The 25,289-nt window shown below is 42.0% G+C and overlaps 2 protein-coding genes and 1 non-coding gene across 17 annotated transcripts in view; 2 read left to right on the top strand and 1 right to left on the bottom strand.

Annotated features, from left to right (window-relative positions):
* NIF3L1 (NGG1 interacting factor 3 like 1) overlaps positions 1-6,445 on the bottom strand; it is a 16,131-nt gene extending 9,686 nt beyond the window's left edge. Inside the window, exons 1-4 of one of the 9 annotated variants that reach the window (XM_023218556.2) lie at positions 6,168-6,445; positions 5,438-5,721; positions 3,197-3,658; positions 2,183-2,345 (exon numbers count right to left, since the gene is read on the bottom strand). In XM_023218556.2, the coding sequence (XP_023074324.1) occupies positions 2,183-2,345; positions 3,197-3,632 (599 nt within the window). In that variant the 5' untranslated portion in view covers positions 3,633-3,658; positions 5,438-5,721; positions 6,168-6,445. The other 8 variants (XM_023218507.2, XM_023218564.2, XM_023218526.1 and 5 more) reach the window with 8 other exon arrangements.
* On the top strand, positions 5,603-25,289 carry PPIL3 (peptidylprolyl isomerase like 3). 7 transcript variants are annotated; one of them, XM_023218589.2, is made up of 9 exons: positions 5,603-5,735; positions 6,077-6,315; positions 7,805-7,879; positions 9,675-9,749; positions 12,990-13,128; positions 13,975-14,042; positions 16,744-16,779; positions 19,078-19,196; positions 24,684-25,289. In XM_023218589.2, exons 3-9 carry the CDS (start codon positions 7,877-7,879, stop codon positions 24,808-24,810), a joined length of 567 nt encoding a protein of 188 aa, XP_023074357.1. In that variant the 5' UTR covers positions 5,603-5,735; positions 6,077-6,315; positions 7,805-7,876; the 3' UTR covers positions 24,811-25,289. The 7 variants fall into 7 exon arrangements, with proteins under 7 accessions (XP_023074357.1, XP_023074379.1, XP_023074375.1 ...); XM_023218611.2 differs by lacking the exon at positions 5,603-5,735 and having other exon boundaries at positions 6,162-6,315; positions 13,035-13,128; XM_023218613.3 differs by lacking the exons at positions 5,603-5,735; positions 6,077-6,315 and adding an exon at positions 6,403-6,605 and having other exon boundaries at positions 13,035-13,128.
* Positions 13,644-13,750, top strand: LOC111549311. Its single transcript, XR_002733684.1, has one exon. It is a non-coding gene; the product is annotated as a U6 spliceosomal RNA (small nuclear RNA).

The raw sequence follows: 25,289 nt of genomic DNA, 5'->3' as shown, positions 1-25,289 counted from the left end.
AAAAAAAAAAAAAAAAAAAAAAAAAAAATTCCTTCTAGCTTCTTAAAATAGCAGCTGCTGGATCCTTCCACAGAACCAGTGAAACAGAACATCTACGAATGGGGCTGGGGCAAACTGAATTTTTTAAAGCCTTAGAGATAATTTTAAAACATTAAATTCGAGAATGTCCTGGACAGATTCTCAGGCAAACTCCATTCTAATTACAAGATCTGAGATGAATACAAAAATCTGCATTTAAGCACCTCATTAACAATCACACAGGGAGGTCCTTGGATCACCCTCCAGAACCTCTCCAAAATTATTGGCATCAAGAAAGTTTCACATTTAACCAAAATTCTAAATATAATCATAAAATTCTAGAACTAAAGGACACCTTTAAAGATAATCTGGAAGCATTAATTATAAACTCTGCAATCATCTGTGAAATTTTTAAAAAAGAAAGAAAACCAATGCCTTGGCCCCTATCTAGTGGTAAAACTCAGATATTATCTACAATATGGAAAAACTGGAATCGAACTAAAAGTCCATCAGTAGGAAGAGGAATGCTTAAAGAAACTACCGTTCATCCATAATAAGAAACACTACAAGCAATTAAAAATAATGAGAGGTTAGGCTGGGGGCAGTGGCTCATGCCTGTAATCCCAGCACTTTGGGAAATCAAGGTGGACACATGGCTTGAGCCCAGGAGTTTGACACCAGCCTAGACAACAAGTCAAAACCCTGTCTCTACAAAAGATACAAAAATTAGCCAGGCATGGTGGCAAGTTACACCTATAGTCCCAGCTATTAGGGAGGCTGAGGTGGGAGGATGGCTTGAGCCTGTGAGGTCAAGGTTGCCATGGGCTGTGATCATGCCACTGCACTGCAGCCTGGGTGACAAAGTGAGACCTTGTCTCTCAAAAATATAAAAAAACAGCTGGGCACCGTGGGTCACACCTATAATCCCAGCACTTTGGGAGGCTAAGGCAGGCAGATCACGAGGTCAGGAGTTCAAGACCAACCCACCCAACATGATGAAACCCCATCTCTACCAAAAATACAAAAAAAAATTAGCCAGGCATGGTGGCGGGCGCTTGAACCAGGGAGGCGGAGGTTGCAGTGAGCCAAGATTGCGCCACTGCACTCCAACCTGGGTGACACACCTAGACTTTGTCTCAAAAATAATAATAAATAAATAATAAACCAACCAAAAAAACTCCTATCTCTGCCCTAAATAACTGTTGACCTTATAAAGAGGCACTTAATGTATTTTTCCCTTGAAGTGCTTGGCACCTATAGTCCCAGCTAATTAAGAGGCTGAGGTGGGAGGACTGCTTGAGGCCAGCAGCTTAAAGCCATGGCAAGCTATGATCATACCACTGCACTCCAGCATGGGAATCGCGTTTTTTTTTTTTTTTTTTTTTGAGATGGAGTCTCACTCTTGTTGCCCAGGCTGGAGTGCAATGGAGCGATCTCGGCTCGCTGCAACCTCCGGCTCCTGGGTTCAAGTGATTCGCCTGCCTCAGCCTCCCGAGTAGCTGGGGTTACAGGCATGTGCCACCAAGCCCAGCTAATTTTGTATTTTTAGTAGAGACGGGGTTTCTCCATGTTGGTCAGGCTGGTCTCGAACTCCTGACCTCAGGTGATCCACCAGCCTTGGCCTCCCAAAGTGCTGGGATTATAGGTGTGAGCCACCGCGCCCAGCCTGGGAGTCTCTTAAAACAAACAAAAAAAGATTATTTAGAAAAGTATTTCCCATGATGTTAAATAAAAAAACTTATTTATGAAAATATATATTTAAAATGTAAAGATAAATATAAAAAACAAAGAAAGTGCTTGGAAATCACTGATTTGCTGGGAACCAATAAAAGCCTCATCATCATATCTCTAGGATCTATCTGTGTTCTCTAAAGTGAAAACAACTATCTTTGAACATCACCAGAATTAGAAATACTGTATATAAAATGCATAGTATAGTCCCCTGACATAGAAAATACTTAGTAAAGTGCTACTTATTGTTTTTATTGTTTTGAAAAAATTCCACAGGTCTCCAGGACCCACAGACAAATGAGGAGTATGCTGCTTTGTAAACCAACTCCAGAGAAAATTATTTGTTTCAAGCCTAAATACCAGGGTTACAGACTTTGTAAGGAAGATGCTTACAAATAAATACACACACAAAAAAGAGAAAAATAAATTGTACCTAGCAGAAAAAGAAGTGACAGAAACATCATCAATTCCTTTCATTGCAGACATGACTTTGTCCAGGGCTTGGGTGTGGTTAACGTTGAATTCTACTCGGTGGTTTCCCTCTGTAGGGTAGTTGGGAGCTTTGGAAGGATGTATGGGCCTGGAGGTACAAGCTCCTAGAGAAAATATTGTGGGAAAACGGGAGTTTTGGGGGGTTAGAGGTTAACATTTAAAAGTAAGATAAACTATTATAGGCAAAATTTCTAAGAAATGACTTTTTTAAAAGATTCATTCTCATGCTTACATGACATACACACACATACATATATCCTTTAGATATACATCACCAGTCCCCTAGGGCTTTGGTATGGATGTACAAAATCAGATTATTTTCAGAATTATTTTCCAAAAGATTCTTAAGTCTCTGAAAAACTTGGACAAGAAAGACTGATTCATACATTTTCAGATAATACACAGAATGGTCTACTGTTTGGTAAATCTACCCATGTAAACCATCATTCAGGTTGCAAATTTGACCACATTAATCCAGATATCATCATAAAAGCTTCAGCCCAAAATGAGTAACCGAAAGACTGACTAAAGTAAAGCTAAAATCCATACATCATTCCCTAGGCATAAGTAAACATTCACTAAAAACATTCACTAAAACCCAGATGTCTATTTGCCTGATTTATCAATCAAGTGCATTCTGGAGAGGCCTGAGCTTTCAATTCAACAAGCATTTTTCAAGTGCCTGGGTGACAGGCATTGTGCCACAAAAGTGAGGAATCATGAATCAGTCCAGTAAGGAAGACTTCTGCTCTCCTAACTCCATAAGAATAAAAAATGTTTCCTTTTTCAAATGTAATTTAACTGCCAAATTTCAGCAACATTATTTTAAATTTATTATACAAAAATGGAATCATACCTTCCCCAACCCTAAAGCAGTTAAAACTTTACTGGAAAGACATTCTAAGGTTTCAAAGTATTTGCAGGGAAAATATCAAATATGAAAGAGGCTTCTCACCAAGCCCTTTAGCCAACCAGTTGTTGACGCCCTGGGGTGCAGCATCATAGGCTGTGTGAGGAGAGTAGATACCGACTCTGTTCTCCAGAGCCTGGATCACCAGGCGCTCCTTCCAGGTGTTCCAGGTTATGCGCTTCATGGGTCGGAAGATAGGCGGATGGTAGGAGAGAATGAGGTCTGCCTTCTTTTGCAGCACCTCCTCCATCACTTCCTCAGTCAGGTCATTGGTCAGGAAGAGTGTATTTACAGTATGTGGTGGGCTTGGTTCCACCAGTAATCCAACATTGTCCCAACTCTCAGCAAAGGAGAGGGATGCAAAGTCATTCAAGGAAGAAAGGAGAGCCTTCAAATCCATGAAGGAACGGGAAGAACTGCAGATCAGGGAATCTACAAACCGGACTGTCGTGGGGACCGGGCGTACACAAGATGACAACATACAGAAATCAGGTAAAGTTCAAGTTTCTGAAGTCAAAACAAAGAAAATGGTACACAGGTACACTTTAGGCCTGGATCTTTGAGGCATCAAAGCATATGGGCATAAGAGCTGTCATCATAGAGATCTGGGTTCAAATAGTGGCTCTGCCACTTACCAGCACACAGTAGCTAAGGTAAGCCATTTAACCTCTCCAATCTTGTTTTCTCACCTATGAAACGGAGATACTACAGCCCACCTCACAGGCCATCCAGAGGAGCAAATGAATTATGTAACCTAGCAAAGCCTGGTACATAATACACAAACGTCCATCCCATCTCCTGGCTCACACACCCTCGTTCTTATTCTCCCTACCCTTGCTTCAACCAACCTCCTCCCTAATCCATTTCTCTAAATATTACCCTTTCTTTTCCCAAACCCCCTTCAACTTCTTAAATAAAACTTTTCTTGACCTCCCTTTTCAGCATCCTTCCCAAGGCTCCCCACCCCTCAGTATTCTCATAATTGTGTGTGCCCATTATGCTAAAGCTACTATGGAATAGGAATTATCTTTAATAAATCTCAGTATCGCTAATATAAGCCAGCAGTAAATGCTTACTGCATAGAATGACACTGCCCACCTCCCCTGATTGCAACAGAATTTGGAGTTGGGGTGGTATATACTGACATTACAATGTGCTTTACCAAAAAACAGAATACTGTGGCGGGGCGCCTGTAATCCCAGCACTTTGGGAGGCCGAGGCGGGAGGATCACGAGGTCAAGAGATAAAGACCATCTTGGCCAACATGGTGAAACCCTGTCTCTACTAAAAATACAAAAATTAGCTGGGTATGGTGGCGTGCACCTATAGTACCAGCTACTCGGGAGGCTGAGGCAGGAGAATTGCTTGAACCGGGGAGGCGGAGGTTGCAGTGAGCCAAGATCGCACCACAGCACTATGGCCTGGGCAACAGAGTGAGACTCTGTCTCAAAAAAAAAAAAAAAAAAAGAATGTTTAAAATGTCAAGTGCTTTATCAGAATCAAGAATCAAGGAATACATAGGCAGGTCACTCTACAAATGGGCAGGATCAAGGCAGAAGAAGGGAGAAGCCACTGCCCCTTAAGCAACATTTGCTACACAAAGGCCAGGCTCAAGAGGTGGAAGAGGGTAAGGTATAGGGTACTTTTCCCACGCAGCCTGTAAGCCTTCTAAATATCTACATCCAACAAGGAACTGAAAAGGTTGGCAAAAGAGGGAAGGCAGGAGGGCAATGGAAAGGTAGAAAAAAACTGCTGGCTCCAAAATATGCACAATTAGTAAACGTTTAATCAAATAACCACAAAAGATAAAGCTGTCAACCCCATTCTTAAACTTACCACTTATAAACTGAAGAAAAGCATTTCATAGTATGCACAATAAGAAAGCATAGCCAACTGTAAATTTGATGAAATATCTATAAGCCAATTATTCCAAAAGCAATTTTTCAACGTTTCTATTTAATGAGATGAGGATGCTTATTTAATACATTATTTGAAGTGATACGGGGTCTCCAAAAACCACTCGAGGTCTTGGAAGTTTGTTTTTGTTTTCTTTTTGAGACACGGTTTCACTAGTCGACTAGGCTGCAGTGCAGTGACGTGATCTCTGCTCACTGCAGCCTCAACGTCCTGAGCTCAAGCAGATCCTCCCACTTCAGCCTCCTGAGTAGCTCGGACAACAGGCGCGGAACATCACACCTGGCTAATTTTTGTATTTTTAGTAGAGATGGGGATTAACCATGTTGCCCAGGCTGGTCTCAAACTCCTGCACTTAAGTGATCCACCTGCCTCGGCCTCCAAGAGTGCTGGGATTACAGGGGTGAGCCACCGCGTCCGGCCTTGGAAGATCTTCTAATGGTCCTCATAGTACTCCGTTCTCCAGCATCTTCTACATCTGGCAAGCTCGAAAGTGAAACCCTAGTGGGCCACCATTCAGGTTTTGAGTTATTTACTGCAACAGATGAGGAAACTGCGAGGCTACATGGCCACAGTCAACAACGACAACAGGAGGCAGGATACTGTGGTGATTAACAGCACCGACTCTGAAGCCAGTCTGAATCCGAGAGCCGGAGCTGTGCAACAACAGGTAAATGACTTACCCTATGCATTTTCCTCCTTAAAGGAAGTAGTGCCCAGGCCATAATATCGCGAGATTTATATGTAAAGCTGGTAACAGCTCCTGTCCTAAAGTAAGCACTGTTTAGTATTAAGTAGCATCAGTAGGGCCCCTTTGCAACTTGCAAACCGCTCCCTCAACATTACCTCATCTATGCCTCATTTCAGTGCCACTTCAGGCCTTTTCCAGGACAGTGAAAAACCACGAGACACAGCCAGTAAGGCTGAGTCAGGACCCCGACCCACTAGTGCGCTGTGCTCTCGTGTGGCAGGGCAGTTTTCTGACCCAACCTCTTCTGCTCCGCTCTGCAGCACCAACATAACAATCACAGCCGACCCCAACCGGCACCTACCGCGAAGGTCACAACTACACTTGCGGGTTTTTAAATCGCCCACTACTCACCAGTCCCGGAAACTTCGCTGCGTCACTTCCGGTCCTGCGTCGGCGCTCCGGGCTCTGTGGCAATGGGCTCCCCGTAGCGGGAGAACTGGGCGGAAGTGGTCCTTTCCGTTTGGCAGCCGAGTGTAAAGCATTGCTTGAGGTTGCTCAGGTAGTTCTCGCCTTACATTTCTCTTCCCAGTGCAATTATTAGTAGAGCTCCGTTTCACTGTCAAATTTCCGGTTGGGGATAAATTACATTGTCGTGTTGGTTTGAGATAGGAAGGAGAGGGGAAGGAGGAGGTGAGGCGGTAAGGGGCGTTCTCTCTCTTGGGTCCCGCGCCCAACTTCCGCTGGCCCAAAGAAACTATAATTTTGAGCTAACAGACCTATGCTGGCATCTGCGATTACATTTTTCCTGTTTTAACAACCGCTGTGCTAGACAGAAGTGGTGAAGCCCAAGTATGGAGTAACGTCATTAATTTTTTCATTCACTTATTCGAATACTTGCTGAGTTCTGTGTCGCTACTGGTTTAGTTCTTGGGATACTGCGAGTGAACAGTTGGGCGGCGAGGCTGTTGTTGCAACGTCAGAGTAAACGAAGGGCCCTGCACGGTGGCTCACGCCTGTAATCCCAGCACTTTGGGAGGCCAAGGCGGGAGGATCACTTAAGGTCAGGAGTTCGGGACCAGCCTGGCCAACACGGCGAAACCCCGTCTCTACTAAAAAAAAATACAAAAATTAGTCGTGCATGGTAGCGTGCGCCTGTAGTACCACCTACTCGGGAGGCTGGGGTACGACAATCACTTGAACCCAGGAGGCGGAGGCGGAGGTTGCATTGAGCCGAGATCGTGCCACAGTGCACTCCAGCCTGGCGACAGAGTGAGAGTCCGTCTCAAAATGAAAAAAGAAGAAGAAGTTCATAGTATATTAGTGATAAGTGCTGTGGGAGAAGGAAATAGGAATGTCCTAAGGCTAAAGGGCTAACGCAGTTTTATGTAGGATTGTCAGATCAGTTAAACTTGACATTTAACCAGAAATGTGGAGGTGAGGAAATCAGCCCTAGAGACGTCCGAGTGTAAGAATTCCAGGCAAAAGGGATACCCAGTGCCTAGACTCTAGGAGTATCTGGGTTATTGGGGGACTTGCAAGGAGGCTCTTGAAGAAGAGCGAGCAGGGCAAGTAGGAGATTGGGAGGCTTGAATAGGATCTCTCGTCATTACTTCTGTAGCGGGGTTTTTATTACGTAGAGGATGCCAATGGAGTTTTTTTTTTTTTTTTTTTTTTTTTTGACGGAGTCTCGCTCTGTCACCCAGACTGGAATGCAATGGCACAATCTTGGCTCACTGCAGCCTCCGCCTCCCGGGTTCAAGTGATTCTCCTGCCTCAGCCTCCTGAGTATCTGGGACTACAGGCGTGTGCCACCACACCTGGCTAATTTTTGTGTTTTTAGTAGAGATGGGGTTTTGCCATGTTGGCCAGGTTGGTATCGAACTCCTGACCTCAGATGATCCACCTGCCTCGGCCTCCCAAAGTGTTAGAATTATAGGCATGAGCGACCGCGCCCGGCGAGGATTTTTATTTAAAATGTGCAGTAAAGATGAGCGTGTGTGAGTTAAGACAGAAAAATGAGCCTAATTTTTTTTTTCTTTTGGGACTAGAGACTTATTTTTAAACTGGCTGTAAGACTCTGATAAATTACATAGTCCTTCCTGAAACCACTAAGAGGAAAAATGGTAAGTTTTGACAATTTTTATGAAATGTCTTTCATTGTAAGTAATTTTTAGAAATTCAGTCAAGGGCAATAAAAGTGCATGGAAATTGCAGTGGCAAGATAGAGAAATTGTATACCATAGAAGCACTTAATATGGAATAATTCTTTTAAAAAATACACAAAACTACTTTAAAATTCTTTAATGTCACTTAAAATGCACAGAATTTAGTTTCGCTCTTGTTGCCCAGGCTGCAGCTCACTGCAGCTTCTGCCCTCTGGGTTCAAGTGATTCTCCTGCCTCAGCCTCCCGAGTAGCTGAGATTACAGGCACCTGCCAGCACACCCAGCTAATTTTTTGTATTTTAGTAGAGACGGGGTTTTGCCATGTTGGGCAAGCTGGTCTCGAACTCCTGACCTCAAATGATCTGCCCGCCTTGGCCTCCCAAAGTGTTGGGATTACAGGCGTGAGCCACCACACCAGGCCAGAATTTACCTTTTATGGAGAAAGGCTGATTACAAGATAGATAGAAATGGAAAGGGAGAGTTAAAGGAGCAGAAGAGAATAGACAGGTCTGACAATTTTAATTGGATTGTTTTGCTCTAGATCTAAAGTGGGCAACTAGGCTGGGCGCAGTGGCTCACACCTGTGATCCCAGCACTTTGGGAGGCTGAGGTGAGATGATTGCTTGATCCCAGGAGTTCAACACCAGTTTGGGCAACATAGTGAGAACCCTGTCTCTACTTTAATAAAATAAAATAAAATGAGCAACTAGAACCTAAAGTAGAAAAAGCAATGAGAATAGTGCCCTGCTTCTCCCTCACACATCTTTAACCTGGTCATATTCTCTAACTGCTACATACTATTTAAGAAGAAGAAGGCTGGGTGCAGTGGCTCACACCTGTAATTCCAGCACTTTGGGAGGCAGAGGCGGGCCGATCACTTGAGGTCAGGAGTTCGAGACCAGCCTGGCCAACATGGTGAAACCCTGTCTCTACTAAAAATACAAAAATTAGCTGGGTGTTGTGGCATATGCCATTAATCCCAGCTACTTGGGAGGCTGAGGCAAGAGAATTGCTTGAACCCAGGAGGTGGAGATTGTAGTGAGCAGAGATCACGCCACTGTACTCCAGAGTGGGCGACAGAGCAAGACTCCATCTCCGAAAAAAAAAAAAAAAAGGAGAAATGAAAAAGGAACCCTCCAAATTGTTTTCTCCCTCTGTGGAATACAGTATTATATCAAGGGGTATACAGGTTACAGAAAAACAGGTACAACAAAAACAAAAAGCAAGCAAGAAAGCACTGTGGTTATCTCTGAGCATTTAGGATTAGAAACACTGACACTTGTTGTATTTTTGTTAGTCGAGAAAGGAATTATTTTTTAACCTTATTTCTCAGAATTAAATTACCTAAGGAAAACGGTGGAAATTATGTTTTGAAAGATCATTTTCTCATCATTTTTCTATAAATAAGGATGTTGGTGAATTGCCATGTACATCAATAATACACAACAATTGTTTTTATTTTTCTTGATAAAATTCAAAGTTAAAATAATTCTTTCCATCAAAATATTTACTTCCAAATTTTTATCATGGATTAACATTTATATTCTGGAGTTTTTTCTCTATGTTGAGATCAATTTTGAGAAAAAAGTACAACTTGGCTCTAAGAGCTGCTTTGTGGACGAGTCATCTCTGAAGCAGTATTTCTGTCTGTTTTTATTCAGATTATCATCTTGAATATCCACATAGGGAAATAAACAGTGCATAAAGTCACCTAAAGAAATTTCATTTGTTCTCACATTTTCTCTCCTTTTTAGTCTGTGACACTGCACACAGATGTAGGTGATATTAAAATTGAAGTCTTCTGTGAGAGGACACCCAAAACATGTGAGGTAAGTACCATTTACATGTTCAATTTCAGTTAATACAACAAAATAACCACTTTGGAATTGAATAATCTAACCTAGATGACAACAACAAAACTTTCTGTAAAACCATTGTTAAGGAAAACCAGCCATCATAACTTCTGGCCTGATTTCCACTTGTTTGTTCAATGTCAAATGTGGATCAAAAAGAAAGTAGATAATTTTTCGGTAACGATAAGAGTAGCCAGTATCTTTTTCTTTTGACTGATTTTCCTTGGGAAATGTAATCATTAGGACATTGTATTACTTTTTTTCTTTCTTTATTATTTATTTATTTATTTATTTATTTATTTATTTATTTATTTATTTATTTATTTTTTGAGACAAAGTCTGAATGGTACGATCTTGGCTCACTGCAACCTCCGCCTCCCGGGGTCAAGCAATTCTTCTGCCTCAGCCTCCCAAGTAAGTGGGATTACAGGCGTGCACCACCATGCCTGGCTAATTTTTGTATTTTTAGTAGAGACAGGATTTCACCATGTTGGCCAGGCTGGTCTCGAACTTCTGACCTCAGGTGATGTACACATTTCAGCCTCCTAAAGTGCTGGGATTTCAGGCATGAGCCACCGCACCTGACCTTTTTTCTTTTTTTTTCAAGACAGAGTCTTGCTCTGTCACCTAGGCTGGAGTACAGTGGCGTGATCTTGGGTTGGCTCATTGCAACCTCCGCCTCTGGGGTTCAAACAATTCTCCTGCCTCAGCCCTCCAAGCACCTGGGATTACAGGCACCCACCACCATGCCCAGCTAATTTTTGTATTTTTTAGTAGAGACGGGGTTTCACCATGTTGACCAGGCTGGTCTCAAACTTCTGACCTCAGGTAATCTGCCTGCCTCAGCCTCCCAAAGTGCTGGGATTATAGGCATGAATGAGCCTCTGTGCCCGGCAGAATATTATATTAAAGAATTGTTGCATATCTATATATTTTTTGAAACAGGGTCTTGCTGTGTCGCCTAGACTGGAATGCAGTGGTGCAATCACAGCTCATTGCAGCCTCAACCTCCTGGTCTCAAGCAATCCTCCCACCTTGGCCTCCCAAGTAGATAGGACTACAGGTGTGTGCCACCATGCCAGGCTAATTTTTAAAAATTTTTTACAGAGATGAGGTCTCACTATGTTGCCCAAGCTAGTCTTGAACTCCTGGTCTCCAGCCATCCTCCCCACCTCAGCTTCCTGAAGCGTTGGGCTTACAGGCGTGAGCCACCATGCCTAACCTGTTCTATACATTATTTTGCCTATTTATTATGTATGTATGTATGTATGTATGTATTTATTTATTTATGTATTTATTTTTGAGACAAAGTTCTGCTCTTGTTGCCCAGGCTGGAGTGCAGTGGCACAATCTTGGGTCACTGCAACCTCCACCTCCCAGGTCCAAGGGATTCTCCTGCCTCATCCTCCTGAGTAGCTGGGACTATAGGTGCCAGCCACCATGCCCGGCTAATTTTGTATTTTTAGTAGAGATGGGGTTTCACCACGTTGATCAGGCTGGTCTCAAACTCCTCAACTCAGGTGATCCACCCGTCTTGGCTGCCGAAAGTACTGGGATTACAGGCATGAGCCACCGCGCCCAGCCTGTTTCACCTGTTTAAATGACAAGGATGGAAGGAAGAAGAGTCACCTGTATATATTCATTTATTCAACGATTATTTATGGCTGGGCATGGTGGCTCACATCTATAATTCCAGCACTTTGGGAGGCTAAGGTGAGCTCAGAAGTTCTAGACCTACCTCGGCAACATAGTGAGACCCCCATCTCTACAAAAAAAAATACAAAAATTAGCCAGGTGTGGTGATGTGAGCCTGTTGTCCCAGCTACAAGGGAGGCCAAGGTGGGAGGGTTGCTTAAGCCTAGGAGGTCAAGGCTCTAGTGAGCTCTGATCACACTGCTACACTCCAGCCTACGTGACAGAGCAAGACCCTGTCTCAAAACAAAACAAAAAAACCATTATTTATGAAAGGCTATCTTGCCCCAGAGTCTGGAGATACAGTGATGAGCAACAGACATTCCTTACCCTCATGGAGCCAGTATTTTAGTTGTGAAAATAAGCAGGGCAGGAAAATTAAGTAATTACATTTTTAAGAAATTATTTTTATTTATTTATTTATTTTAAAGATAGAGATGAGGTCTTACTATGTTGCCCAGGCTGGTCTTGAACTCCTGGACTCAGGTGATCTTCCCGCCTCCCAGAGTACTGGGATTACAGGTGTGAGCTGCTGTGCCTGGCCTAAAATTAAATAATTCTAAAAGGTGATAATGCCTTGAAAAAAAGTAAGTGTTAAGATAGAGATTAATGGGAAAGGAAGAAGGTGAGGGCAGACGTAGCCAATAAACGAATGCTTAAATTAAATGCAAAGGTATGAGGGCATCTCTGGAAAGAGGTATAAAAATAATATTCCAGCTATTCAGATTCAGAAAAGGTTGTGAAATAAAATTTAAAAAAATTCCAAGGCCAGGCACGGTGGCTCACACCTGTAATTCCAACATTTTCGGTAGCTGAGACAGGAGGATCATTTGAGCCTAGGAGTTCAAGACCAACCTGGGCAACATAGGGAGACATTGTCTCTACGAAAAAAAAAAAAAAAAAAATTCCAGGTATAGAAATACCAGGTATAAAGTCCCCCAGGTAAGAAAAGCTGCCCCTTTTGGATTAATTGTCAGAATGCTGATGGGATTTAGGTAGTAAGCAACAAGAAAGCAGTTCTTAGTATATGTGATGAGGAGATAAGCCAGGTACTGCAGGGCTTGTTAGGCCCTGCTGATGATTTTTTGTTTGTTTTTTTGAGATGGAGTTTCTGTCGCCCAGGCTACAGTGCAGTGGTGCGATCTCAGCTCACTGCAACCTCCGCCTCCCAGGTTCACGCCATCCTCCTGCTTCAGCCTCCAGAGTAGCTGGGACTATAGGCGCCTGCCACCACACCCAGCCAATTTTTTTGTATTTTTAGTAGAGATGGGGTTTCACCGCAGCCAGGATGGTCTTGATCTTCTAACCTGGTGATCTACCCACCTCGGCCTCCCAAAGTGCTGGGATTACAGGAGTGAGCCACCAAGCCCGGCCGAAGATTTTGTATTTTATTCCAAGAGGAGAAGGAAGCTATCGAAGTGTTCTAGGCAGGGAAATGACATCCAAAGTAATACCAAAAGTCATAGTTTAAATATGCTGCTATCACATTTTCAGTAAATATGATTGGTTCTTTGTCTTAACTAGGTTTCTGCTGCATCATTTCTCAATCATTATTTTTACTCTCTTCAGAATTTCTTGGCTCTTTGTGCCAGTAATTACTACAATGGATGTATATTTCATAGGAATATCAAGGGTTTCATGGTTCAAACGGGAGATCCAACAGGTAAGTTATTCCATTAACTAAGATCTAAGGAACTGAACGTATAGTATGAAGAAGTGGGTAAAAGAAGAGTAATTAAAAATGTGGAGTTTTTGTTTTGTTTAATAAGTTCTGTTCTACAAGTGCAGAACATGTAGGTTTGTTATATAGGTATATGTGTGCTATGGTGGTTTGCTGCACCTATCAGCCTGTCATCTAGGTTTTAAGCCCAGCATGCATTAGCTATTTGTCCTAATGCTCTCCCTCCCCTTGCTCCCCACCCCCCAACTAGCCCTGCTGTGTGTTGTTCCCCTCCTTGTGTCCATGTGATCTCATTGATCAATTCCCACTTACGAGTGAGATCATGCGGTGTTTGGTTTTCTGTTCCTGTGTTAGTTTGCTGAGGATGATGGCTTCCAGCTGCATCCATGTCCCTACGAAGGACATGATCTCATTCCTTTTTACAACTGCATAGTATTCCATGGTGTAATTTTAAAGCAGAAATTATTAGCACCTACACCTAAAATATGAACAATATTGTGCTCACTTTGGCAGCACATATACTAAAATTTGAACAATACAGAGAAGATTTGCGTGGCCCCTGCACAAGGATAAGACGCAAATTTGTGAAGCTTTTCATGCTACAATATATGTATGAACAATATTTATAAGAAGGGTTATTCTTTTTTGTTTTTTGTAGGTCTGTTTTAATCTTCAGGTCTGTGAAGTTAAATTTGGGGAATTAGGAGAGGCCATATCAAATTTTGTTTATATTTAAGCAGTCAAACTCTATTCCTTAAGTTTTGGGAAATGAACTTGTTATCAATTTTAATTAAATACCACTTTCGATTTGCTTCTCTTGTAATATAGGAACTGGAAGAGGAGGCAGCAGTATATGGGGCAAGAAGTTTGAGGATGAATATAGTGAATATCTTAAGGTAAATCCTCAATGCTTTAAAAATCTATTTTTTGAAAATATTTTTGAAAAAAAATTTTTTTTTTTGAGACGGAGTTTCACTCTTGTCGCCTAGGCTGCAGTGCAGTGGCGTGATCTCAGCTCACTGCAACCTCCGCCTCCCAGGTTCAAGTGATTCTCCTGCCTCAGCCTCTGGAGTAGCTGGGATTGCAGGCACGTGCCACAACACCTGGCTAATTTTTTTTGTGTTTTTAGTAGATATGGGGTTTCACCATGTTGGTCAGATGGGTCTCAAACTCCTGACCTCAGGTGATCTGCCCGCCTCGGCCTCCCAAAGTGCTGGGATTACAGGTGTGAGCCACCACGCCCGACCAAAAATCTATTTTTTCATGCCTTGGTTGTGCATGGAAACTTTGATACATGTGTTATAGTAATACAAGTTAACATCATTGCAAAATGAGTAGACTTTTTTATAGTTTTTGTACATTTGACAAATGATGTCGGGGAGACTTGATAAATGGTGGTCCTAGCCTGACGTGTAATGGAATCCCACTACCACATGGCTCTTGATATTAAGTGAGTTCATCTTTGAATCTAACCTGAAATGTTTAACTAGTAGTGTACCAAAGAGGCTTAATATCTCACCATAAAATTCATATTGAATGACATGAAACAGTGGCCTTTTTTGAAAGTGGGGAGGAAAGACTATCAAACTTCCTGGTTGCAATGTTGCCCATTATCAGTGCCCAGCTTTTATCATCTTCTGTTAGATGTTTGAATATCCCTGTATTAATCTGACTTAATACCTGTGGTAGATCGCAACTAGGTTAAAGAGAAGTGCATAAGTCTTTACCATGGTAAAATTAGGGATTTTTAATGTTCTTTGTTATATTTTTCTGTATTTTGCAAACCTCTGTGGAGTCATTTTTTTTTTTTTTTTTTGGTCTAAAATAAAAAACTAGTGCATGCCTAGTTTTAAAAATCAATTCCACTTCCCAGAGATACCTTCAGCTGATGACTTATTATGTGGTCTTTCAAACTTTGTATCTCCACAGAATGATAACTTTACGACTAGAAAAAGAGCGATGAAGTATCCTCAATCAGGGCCGGGTACAGTAAGCCCAGCACTTTGAGAGGCCCAGTAAGGAGGATTACTTGGGGCCAAGAGTTTGAAACCAGCCAGTGCAACATAGTGAGACCCCCATCTCTACAAAAAAATACAAATATTAGCCTGTTGTAATGGCATGTGCCTGTAGTCCCAGCTACTCAAGAGACTGAGGTGTGGGGATTGCTTGAGCCCAGGAGATGAAGGCTGCAGTGAGCCAAGATCATGCATAGAACAAGACCCCGTCTCAAAAAAAAAAAAAAAAGTCCACTCAATCAAAATATGCAGCTTAAGTGTATTATTATATTTCCATTACATTAAAATGTACCCACAAAAATTCTGAAAAAAAATTCATTGCAGTGTTTATCTCTGGATGATGAGACTAGGAATAATTTCTTTTCGTTTTGCTTTTTTTAAAACCTTTTTTTAGAGGCAGGGTCTTACTCTGTGCCCCAGGCTGGAGTGTAGTGATGCAGTCTTGGCTCACTGCAGCTTAAATTTTCTGGGCTCGGATGATCCTCCCACCTCAGTCCCCAGAGTAGCTGGGACTACAGGTGCATGCCACCATGCCCAGCTAATGTTTGTATTTTTTGTACAGATGGTGTCTCACTATGTTGCCCAAGCTGGTTTCTTTTACTTTTCTATTGTAAGGAAATATATTAGTTTTGTTACAGGAGTTGAGGCTGGGAGGTGATAAACTTTTTGAAAAGTCAACTTTTTCCTGAATGAATAACTAAACAATGTTTTAGGTATTAATTACTACATTAATGACTGCTTCCATATACCAGTTGAAAACCAGAGGCTGGCTATGACAGAATCACCTGTGGAACTTTGTTGTTTGTTTTTGAGACTGGGTCTCACTCTGTTGCCTAAGCTGAGTGCAATGGCCTGATCACGGTTCACTGCAGCCTTGACCTCCTGAGCTCAAGCAGTTTCTCCTGCCTCAGCCTCTCAAGTAGCTGGACCACAGGAGTGCACCACCATGCCCAGCTAATTTCTGATTTTTTTGTAGAGACGAAGTCTCGCTCTGTTGCCCAGTCTGGTCTGAAACTCCTGGACTCAGATGATCCTCCTGTCTTGGCCTCCCAAACTGTTGGGATCCCAGGAATGAGCCACTGCAATTGGCTGGAAGTTTTAAAACTATAATAGATCACGGCCTTGCCCTCCTAAAAAAAACAGTCAGTAGGGCTGGTTAGGACTGAGACTATATTTTAAGGTTCCTAGATGATTCTTTTGCAGGCAGAGTTAAGAACCATTACATAGGCCTGGCACAGTGGCTCACGCCTGTAATCCCAGCACTTTGGGAGGCTGAGGCGGGCAGATCACGAGGTCAGGAATCAAGACCATCTTGGCTAACACGGTGAAACCCCATCTCTAGCAAAAAATACAAAAAATTAGCCGGGTGTGGTGGTGGGTGCCTGTGGTCCCAGCTACTCGGGAGGCTGAGGCAGGAGAATGGCATGAACCCGGGAGGCAATGCTTGCAGTGAGCTGAGATCGTGCTGCTGCACTCCAGCCTGGACTCCATCTAAAAAAAAAAAAAAAGAACCATTATGTATTATATACCTTATACACCAAGGTTATGGATATGTATTGACTGTTCATATCTTCTGACCCAGGAATTCCATTCCCAAATGTTTACTCAAGAGAAACTTGTAAGTATGCACCAAGAGACATGTACAGGAGTGTTCTGATGTAGTGTTTGTAATAGCAAAAGTCTAGAAACAACCCAAATGTCCCTTGATTGTAGATAAATCACCATGTAGATTGTGGATAAATTGCAGTACATTCATCAGTGAAATATCAGTAAAAAATCAGTAATAAACTATGGCTATGTGTACATGTATGACCTTAGAACTGTAACAATGTTATTTGTAGAGAGCATTTCCCAGAAGACTAAAATGTTAGGATGTAATTATATTCAGAAGGAAAAAGAAAGAATGTGTTGTTTAGGCATGTGTAATGTGTTCGGGCTGGGCACAGTGGCTCACTCCTAAAATCCCAGCACTTTAGGGGGCCCAGGTGAGAGGACCACTTGAGGCCAGGAGCTTGAGATCAGTCTCGGCAACATATTGAGCCCTTGTCTCTACTAAAAGTTAAAAAATTAGCCAGGTATGGTGGTGTACATCTGTAGTCTCAGCTACTCAGGAGGCTAAGGTGGAAGGATTGCTTGAGTCTAGGAGGTCAAGGCTACAGTGAGCTGTGATTGCACCACTGTACTCTAACCTGGGTGACAGAGCGAGACCCTGTCTCTAAAAAAAAAAAGAAAAAATGAGAAAAAAAGTATTAGAATAGTGGTTACCTCTTGTAGAGGCTGAGGTAATAGATGGAGAGGAGCACATAGATATATGTAATTAATTGGTAACTTTTATTTTTTCTTGAGCTCCCATTATCCAATGAATTGGTAAATTTTAACCCTGAAAGCTGGGAAATATGTTAATGGGTGTTTATTTTATTAACTTATATTTTTATTAACTATATTTTTGTGTATGTAGTATTACATGTGTATGTGTTAAGTATTACATGTGTATGTATTAAATATTACATTTGATTGGTAAACACCTTTTAGGGAAACAAGCATTAATATTTTGATATAGGTGCATCTCTGTGACTTATTAGCGTCACCCAATGAATAGCTAAAGCTAGAGTAATTGGTGGAGTTATTTGTAGTGTATTACAGGCACCTCCCTGTAACATAGTTCACAGTTATATCTTCATTCTTATCAGTAAGGTCCTTTTAATTTCTCTACACAGTCTCTTGTAAACAAATATGATAGTAGAGCTAGGTGAGACCTTTCTTAGATTGTTCAGTCCTGGGGTTATAAACTGACTGCGCATGAGTGGAACACCCACAGATGCATTTTCTATGGCCATTAGTTAAAAAAAATATATTTAATGCCATTAGTTAAGAAATAGCCTATTCATTTGGCCAGACTTCATCTCTCTTTAATGTTTACATTCTGCCCAATTGTCAGTTTATCTGCTTGACCCTTGTGAGCATCTGAATTATGAATAGACCCTTGAACTAGTCCAGCCTCCCTTGTTTTACAGATAAAGAAACTAGCAAGAGTCCATTATATGTGAGAAGAGATTGTGGGCAAATTGGTTTTGTTGCCTGCCTGATCGTTTCATTCCAGCACACTATTCCTTAATATAAATGTAAGGATTATTTATATTATTTGTTGGTGTTGCAAAAAGCGTCCATGGCTGTATTTCTTCAAAGTGAAAATGAAATTAATTGAGAAATATGATTTGATATATTAACCTTTTACATACAAGTTTTCAAGTATACAGAAAAGGTAGAAACTGAACATTTGGATTACCCCTAATAGAAGTTGGTTAAATGTTTTATTGCTCCCTTAAATATTGTGAAGGTAAAGAGTGAATGTCTTGGCTGGGTGTGGTGATTCACACCTGTAATCCCAACACTTTGGAAGCTAAGGCAGGCGGATCACTTGAGCCTGGGAGTTAGAGACCAGCCTGAGCAACATAGTGAGACCCCTATCTCAAAATATTTTTTTAAATAAATAAATAAATAAATTAATTAATTTATTTATTTATTTTGAGACAGAGTCTCGCTCTGCCGCCCAGGCTGGAGTGCAGTGGCCGGATCTCAGCTCACTGCAAGCTCCACCTCCTGGGTTTATGCCATTCTCCTGCCTCAGCCTCCCGAGTAGCTGGGACTACAGGCGCCTGCCACGTCGTCCGGCTAGTTTTTTGTATTTTTTAGTAGAGACGGGGTTTCACCGTGTTAGCCAGGATGGTCTCGATCTCCTGACCTCATGATCCGCCCGTCTCGGCCTCCCAAAGTGCTGGGATTACAGGCTTGAGCCACCGCGCCCGGCCCAAAATATTTTTAAAAAAGAAAAGTAAGGTGTGCCTGTCTTCTTTCAATACTGTATTTGGGATGGTTATATAAAAGCACAGTTAATACTTTGATGTGTCTTTTTCAGCACAATGTTAGAGGTGTTGTATCTATGGCTAATAATGGCCCAAACACCAATGGATCTCAGTTCTTCATCACCTATGGCAAACAGCCACATTTGGACATGAAATACACCGTATTTGGGAAGTGAGTATTCTGGTTATGGTTTTCTTTTAGCATTTCCACGCAAGTGCATATGCTCAGCTGTGATAGTAGCATAACTAATATTGAAAAGATTGACGCAGAGCGCAATGCCTCACACCTGTAATCCCAGCACTTTGGGAGGCCAAGGTGGGCAGATTGTCTGAGGTCAGGAGTTCGAGACTAGCCTGGCCAATGTGGTGAAACTCTGTCTCTACTAAAAATATTTTTAAAAAATTAGTCGGGTGTGGTGGCACACCACATTAGTCGGGTGTGGTGGTGCCTCTCCTGAGGCAGGAGAATTGCTTGAACCTAGGAGGTGGAAATTATAGTAAGCCATGATCATGCCGTTGCACTCCAGCCTGGGCGACAGAGTAAGACTGCCTCAAAAAAAAAAAAAAGAAAAGAAAAGTAAGAAGAGTGGGGCCGGGCGCGGTGGCTCAAGCCTGTAATCCCAGCACTTTGGGAGGCCGAGACGGGCGGATCACGAGGTCAGGAGATCGAGACCATCCTGGCTAACACGGTGAAACCCCGTCACTACTAAAAAAATACAAAAATCTAGCCGGGCGCGGTGGCGGGCGCCTGTAGTCCCAGCTACCCGGAGGCTGAGGCAGGAGAATGGCGTAAACCCGGGAGGCGGAGCTTGCAGTGAGCTGAGATCCGGCCACTGCGCTCCAGCCTGGGTGACAGAGCGAGACTCTGTCTCAAAAAAAAAAAAAAAAAAAAAGAAAAGTAAGAAGAGTGGTGTGAGAGTGTGAGAGTGTGAGAGCTAAATGTACCTGGAGTTTAAGTCTACCACTTAGCAACCCTGTGGCCTTGGGAAAGTTATAATTTCCCTGGGCCTTATTTTCCTTATTTTTATAAAAGAGGCCAGTAATTTTTCAACATTGTTATGCAAATTAACATAGTATATCTATTTTCTTTTTCTTTTTTTTTTTGAGATGAAAGGCTCTGTTGCCAGGCTGGAGTGTGGTGCAGTAGCACAATCATGGCTCATTGCAGCCTCAACCTCCCGGTCTCAAGTGATCCTCCCACCTCAGCCTCCTGAGTAACTGGAACCACAAATGTGTACCATCATGCGCAGCTACTTTAAAAAAAAAAAAAAAAACACTTCTTTTGTAGAGACAGGGTCTCACTGTGTTGCCCAGGCTGGTCTATTTTCATTAATAATAGCATTTCACAGCAACTAACAGATCTGAAAAATAGTGGCTTAAACAAGATGGACTGGCATGGTGGTTCCATTTTGTTACCAGTGTTCTAGGCACCTCTGTCATAATATTGGCAGCAGAGCTCTTATCAAAACTTCTGTGTATCAGGCAGGAAAGAGGAGGAAAGACAAAAGGTGCTTGCCAGCTGATTTAGCTTTTTTAATTAACAGAACTTTCCCAGGCCTGTAATCCCAGTGCTTTGGGAGGCTGAGACAGGAGGATCACTTGAGGTCAGGAGGTCAAGACCAGCCTGTGCAACGTAGTGAGAACCCATCTCTATAAAAAAGTTTAAAAATTAGCCAGGTGTGGTGACAGACAACTGTAATCCCAACTACTCAGGAGGCTGCGGTAGGAGAATCACTGGAGCCCAGGAATTTAAGGCTGCATGAGCTGAGATCACACCACTGTACTCCAGCCTGGGCAACAGAATGATACCCTATCTCTAAAAAAAAAAAAAAAGAAAGAGTCCAGTGTAGTGGCTCACGCCCATAATCCCAGCACTTTGGGAGGCCAAGGAGGGTGGACCATGAGGTCAGGAAATCGAGACCATCCTGGCCAACATGGTGAAACTCCGTCTCTACTAAAAATACAAAAATTAACTGGGTGCGGTGGCGTGCACCTGTAATCCCAGCTACTCGGGAAGCTGAGGCAGGAGAATGGCTTGCACCCCAGAGGCGGAGATTGCAGTGAGCCGAGATTGCACCACTGCACTCCAGCCTGGTGACAGAGTGAGACTCTGTCTCCAAAAAAAAAACTTTCCCAGAAGACCCAGAACTTAGTAATGTGACCACTCCTTACCTACAGTGGAGGGTAGAAAATTTATTTCAGCCACATTGCCACCCTTACTAAAATTAGATTTCTCTGAGTAAGAAGAATGGCTCCTAGGAAGGTGTTTTGCAGTTTCTGCCAGGGTATCTGTTAAAAGTACTATATATGGGAGTTCCTTTTATAAATCAGTGGGAAGTCAGTTTGTCTGTTCATTCAACAAATAATTATCATGCTTAATAAACCAAGGCACAATTCTAGAGTTTGTTCTATTTAATAGTTTGGATGCCAAGTTAGGTTAATTAAAAATAGAGGACTCCCAGCCTAGGCAACATAGCGAAACCTGGTCTCCACAAAAAAGTTTAAAAATTATCCAGGTGTGGTAGCTCACACCTATGTTCCCAGCTACTTGGGAGGCTGAAGTGGGAGGATTGCTTGAGCTCAGGGAGTCAAGGCTGCAATGAGATCTAGACAGATCTTTTCTTTTTCATTCCATATACATGTGTCTAATTTACACAATAATAATCAAGAAAAAAAGAAATATTACAACACCTAGTAGTTTGGTTTTTTTGTTTGTAAATAACCCAGTTTCCCTCTTATTTTATCCTTTAACCCATCATTCAAAATTATTGTTCAGTTATTACCAGGGCTCATTTTACTGGATTTGTGACAAAACTGTAGAGTTTAGAACAAAGATTAACCTTAGGTTCATTAATTCCTTGTTTATTGTATACAGATGCACACAGATTTTTCTGGGAAGATGATCCAGTAACTTTCCTCTAGTTCTCCACGGGGTCCGTTTCCCAGATACTTGACTGTACTTAACCTGCCTCAGTTCTACCTGCCGGGTTTTTTTAACTTTTTACCTGAAACCTATGTTTTCTATATTCTCTGTTTCTCTTACTGACCCAGAAGGTGAGAAAGCCTATAAGACTTATAATTTAAAGACTTAAATGTCTACATTTAGGGGTGAAATCAAAATGTTTTGGTTGAAGTGCTCTTTTTGTGAAAATGCAAGATAAAATGCAAATCTGTTAATTTTTTTTTTTTTTTTTTTTTTTGAGACAGAGTCTCGCTCTGTTGCCCAGGCTGGAGTGCAGTGGCATGATCTTGGCTCACTGCAAGCTCCGCCTCCCGGGTTCATGCCATTCTCCTGCCTCAGCCTCCCAAATAGCTGGGACTACAGGCGCCCACCACCACGCCTGGCTAATTTTTATTATTATATTTTTAGCAGAGATGGAGTTTCACCGTGTTAGCCAGGATGGTCTCAATCTCTTGACCTTGTGATCCACCCGCCTCAGCCTCCCAAAGTGCTGGGATTACAGGCGTGAGCCACTGCACCTGGCCGAAAGCCACTCTTTCTTAGTAAATGTTTTAGACTGAAATTTCCAAAACTTGTATTTGAAGAATAGCTCTCAATATATTTTTTCTTGGTAGTAACATTAAGTGGGATTGCTGGAGGCTGAGTTAACTGTTAGGCTTCTCCTCCTATTTTTATTACTTCTTATTGTTGCCCAGAAGCAAAAAGTAGAAATACCATAATTAGGCCAGGCGCGGTGGCTCATGCTTATAACCCCAGCATTTTGGGAGGCTGAAGTGGGCAGATCACTTGAGGTCAAGAGTTTGAGACCACCCTGGCCAACGTGGTGAAATCCCATCTCTACTAAAAATACAAAAATTAGCCAGGCATGGTGGCAGGCTCCTGTAATCCCAGCTACTCCGGAGGCTGAGGTAGGAGAATCGCTTGAAACCGGGAGGCAGAGGTTGCAGTGAGCCGAGATCACACCATTGCACTCCAGTCTGGGGTACAAGAGCGAGACTTTGTCTCACAAAAAATAAAAAATAAAAACAAAAACAAGTACAAAGTGGAATGGTCACCTACTTCAGGACTCTCATTGTAGGGCAATATTGATAATAGTGTCATCTACCAACTTTCTCCAGCTATTTCCAGTAACAAAGAAATCTTTATGACTAGTGTGTTGTAATAAGAAATACATATTTGGACTTCATCCCTTGTTTCTAGCATGATTCTTTTAAAAACCTTGCAATTTCCTGAGTGACAGGAGTGAAAGGAATATTTTATTGTTCATAATAAGCCCCATTCAACCATACCTGAGTTTATGCTAATGAGGTGACTCTTGGTGGGGTTCTAGATAGCTTCAGAATGGAGGGCTGGTTGCCAGAGGAATCGGCCATGTATTTTTAGAGGGCTGGAACATTCAGTGACCTCCTATTCTTGACCTCTGGGAAGGAGAGAAGGGCTGGAGATTGAGTTCCAGTCACCAGTGGCCAGTGATTTAATTAATCGTGCCTACCTAATGTGCCCTCCGTAAAAACCCTCAACAGGGTTTGAGAGCTTCCAGGTTGGTGAACACAAGTAGACACTGAGAGAGTAACACACCCTGAGAGGAGCATGGAAGTGCTGTGCCCCCTCTCAGACTTTGCCCTATGCATCTCCTCCATTTGGTTGTTCCTGAGTTGTAACCTGTATAATAGCTGATAATAATAAATAAAGTGCTTTCCTAAGTTCTATGAGCCATTTTAGAAAATTATTGAACAGAGCCAGGGGGCATGAAAAATCCCAAAGCATATCTGGTTAGTCAGATAGTACAGATCACAACCGGGACTTGGAACTGGCATCCAAAGTAGTAGGGGCTGTCTTGTGGGATTAACCGGCGTCTCTGTTCACTCCTTGTAGTTAGTGTCACAATTAAATTGTAGGGCCAGGTGTGGGGACGTGCACTTGTAGTCCCAGTGAGACCCTGTCTTTAAAAAAATAAATAAAATTTTGAAAAAATAATTAAGTTGTGGGATACCCAGAGAATTGGAGAATTGGGAAAACCCACACATTTGGTGTTGGAAGTGTGAAAGTGTAGAAAAACAGTTTGTTTTCCCTTTCACTGGTTATATTAGTCCCATTGGTAGCTGTTCTGTGTCAGTGTATGAATGGGGTAGAATATACTTTTAGGTACTCTGGTGGAAATATTCCTACCTTTTGTATTGTTGACTAAAGGCATAAAAGTAAATTATTTCTGAATTTTGATCTGTATCTATGATGGAAAATCAATATTTTGTTGTACATGCAACTAGAGAATTCAGAGATCTGTAAGACTTGATTTTTTTTTTTTTTTTTTTTTGAGGCGGGGTCTCCCCCTGTTGCCCAGGCTGGAGTGCAGTGGCGTGATCTCCACTCACTGCAAGCTCCACCTCCCAGGTTCACGCCATTCTCCTGCCTCAGCCTCCCGAGTAGCTGGGACTACAGGCGCCCGCCACCATGCCGGGCTAGTTTTTTGTATATTTTTAGTAGAGACGGGGTTTCCCCGTGTTAGCCAGGATGGTCTCGATCTCCTGACCTCGTGATCCGCCCGTCTTGTCCTCCCAAAGTGCTGGGATTACAGGCTTGAGCCACCATGCCCGGCCAAGACTTGATTTTTTTTTAAGAAGACTGTAATTGTCATAGATATGGATATCATGTTTCAATTTAAGGAAATTTTCATGTGTTATATTGTTTCTCTTTCAGGGTAATAGATGGTCTGGAAACTCTAGATGAGTTGGAGAAGTTGCCAGTAAATGAGAAGACTTATCGACCTCTTAATGATGTACACATTAAGGACATAACTATTCATGCCAACCCATTTGCTCAGTAGCTGTAATAGACCTGGACAAATAACTTGACAAATTGCTGGAACACACTTATTGTGGTTTACCCGGTTTTAATTATGTACCTCCTGAATCTAAAAATTTTTTAGAGATTCATCTCTAAATTTTTCAGAGATTACATCATCCTTCTGCTTGTTTACAACTATGATCTTCTATGAAATAATGATACCAAGGGGCACCCAACAGCTTTTATCCCCATTCTTGGAGCATAGTCTTTATTTATAATGATTATCCAACATATTTCTTTAATTTTAATACAAAAAATACATCATTTAATTTTTGTTACATATAAACATTCATTTTTAAATGCTGAACCTCAAGCGCAGGCATTTTTTGAGCGGCCTGATTACATATTCCTACCACAGCAAGTCCATATCCTGGAAGTGTTACTTTATAATAAAATTTAAAATGTTTTAAGGAACTAAATTGGAGGACAAATTAATTTAAAATATTGTGTAAAATTACC

Source organism: Piliocolobus tephrosceles, chromosome 11 (genome assembly GCF_002776525.5).
Source record: "Piliocolobus tephrosceles isolate RC106 chromosome 11, ASM277652v3, whole genome shotgun sequence".
Taxonomy (NCBI): Eukaryota; Metazoa; Chordata; class Mammalia; order Primates; family Cercopithecidae; genus Piliocolobus; species Piliocolobus tephrosceles.
The sequence above is the reverse complement of the archived record's forward strand: the minus strand, read 5'-3'. Positions and strand labels throughout refer to the sequence as shown.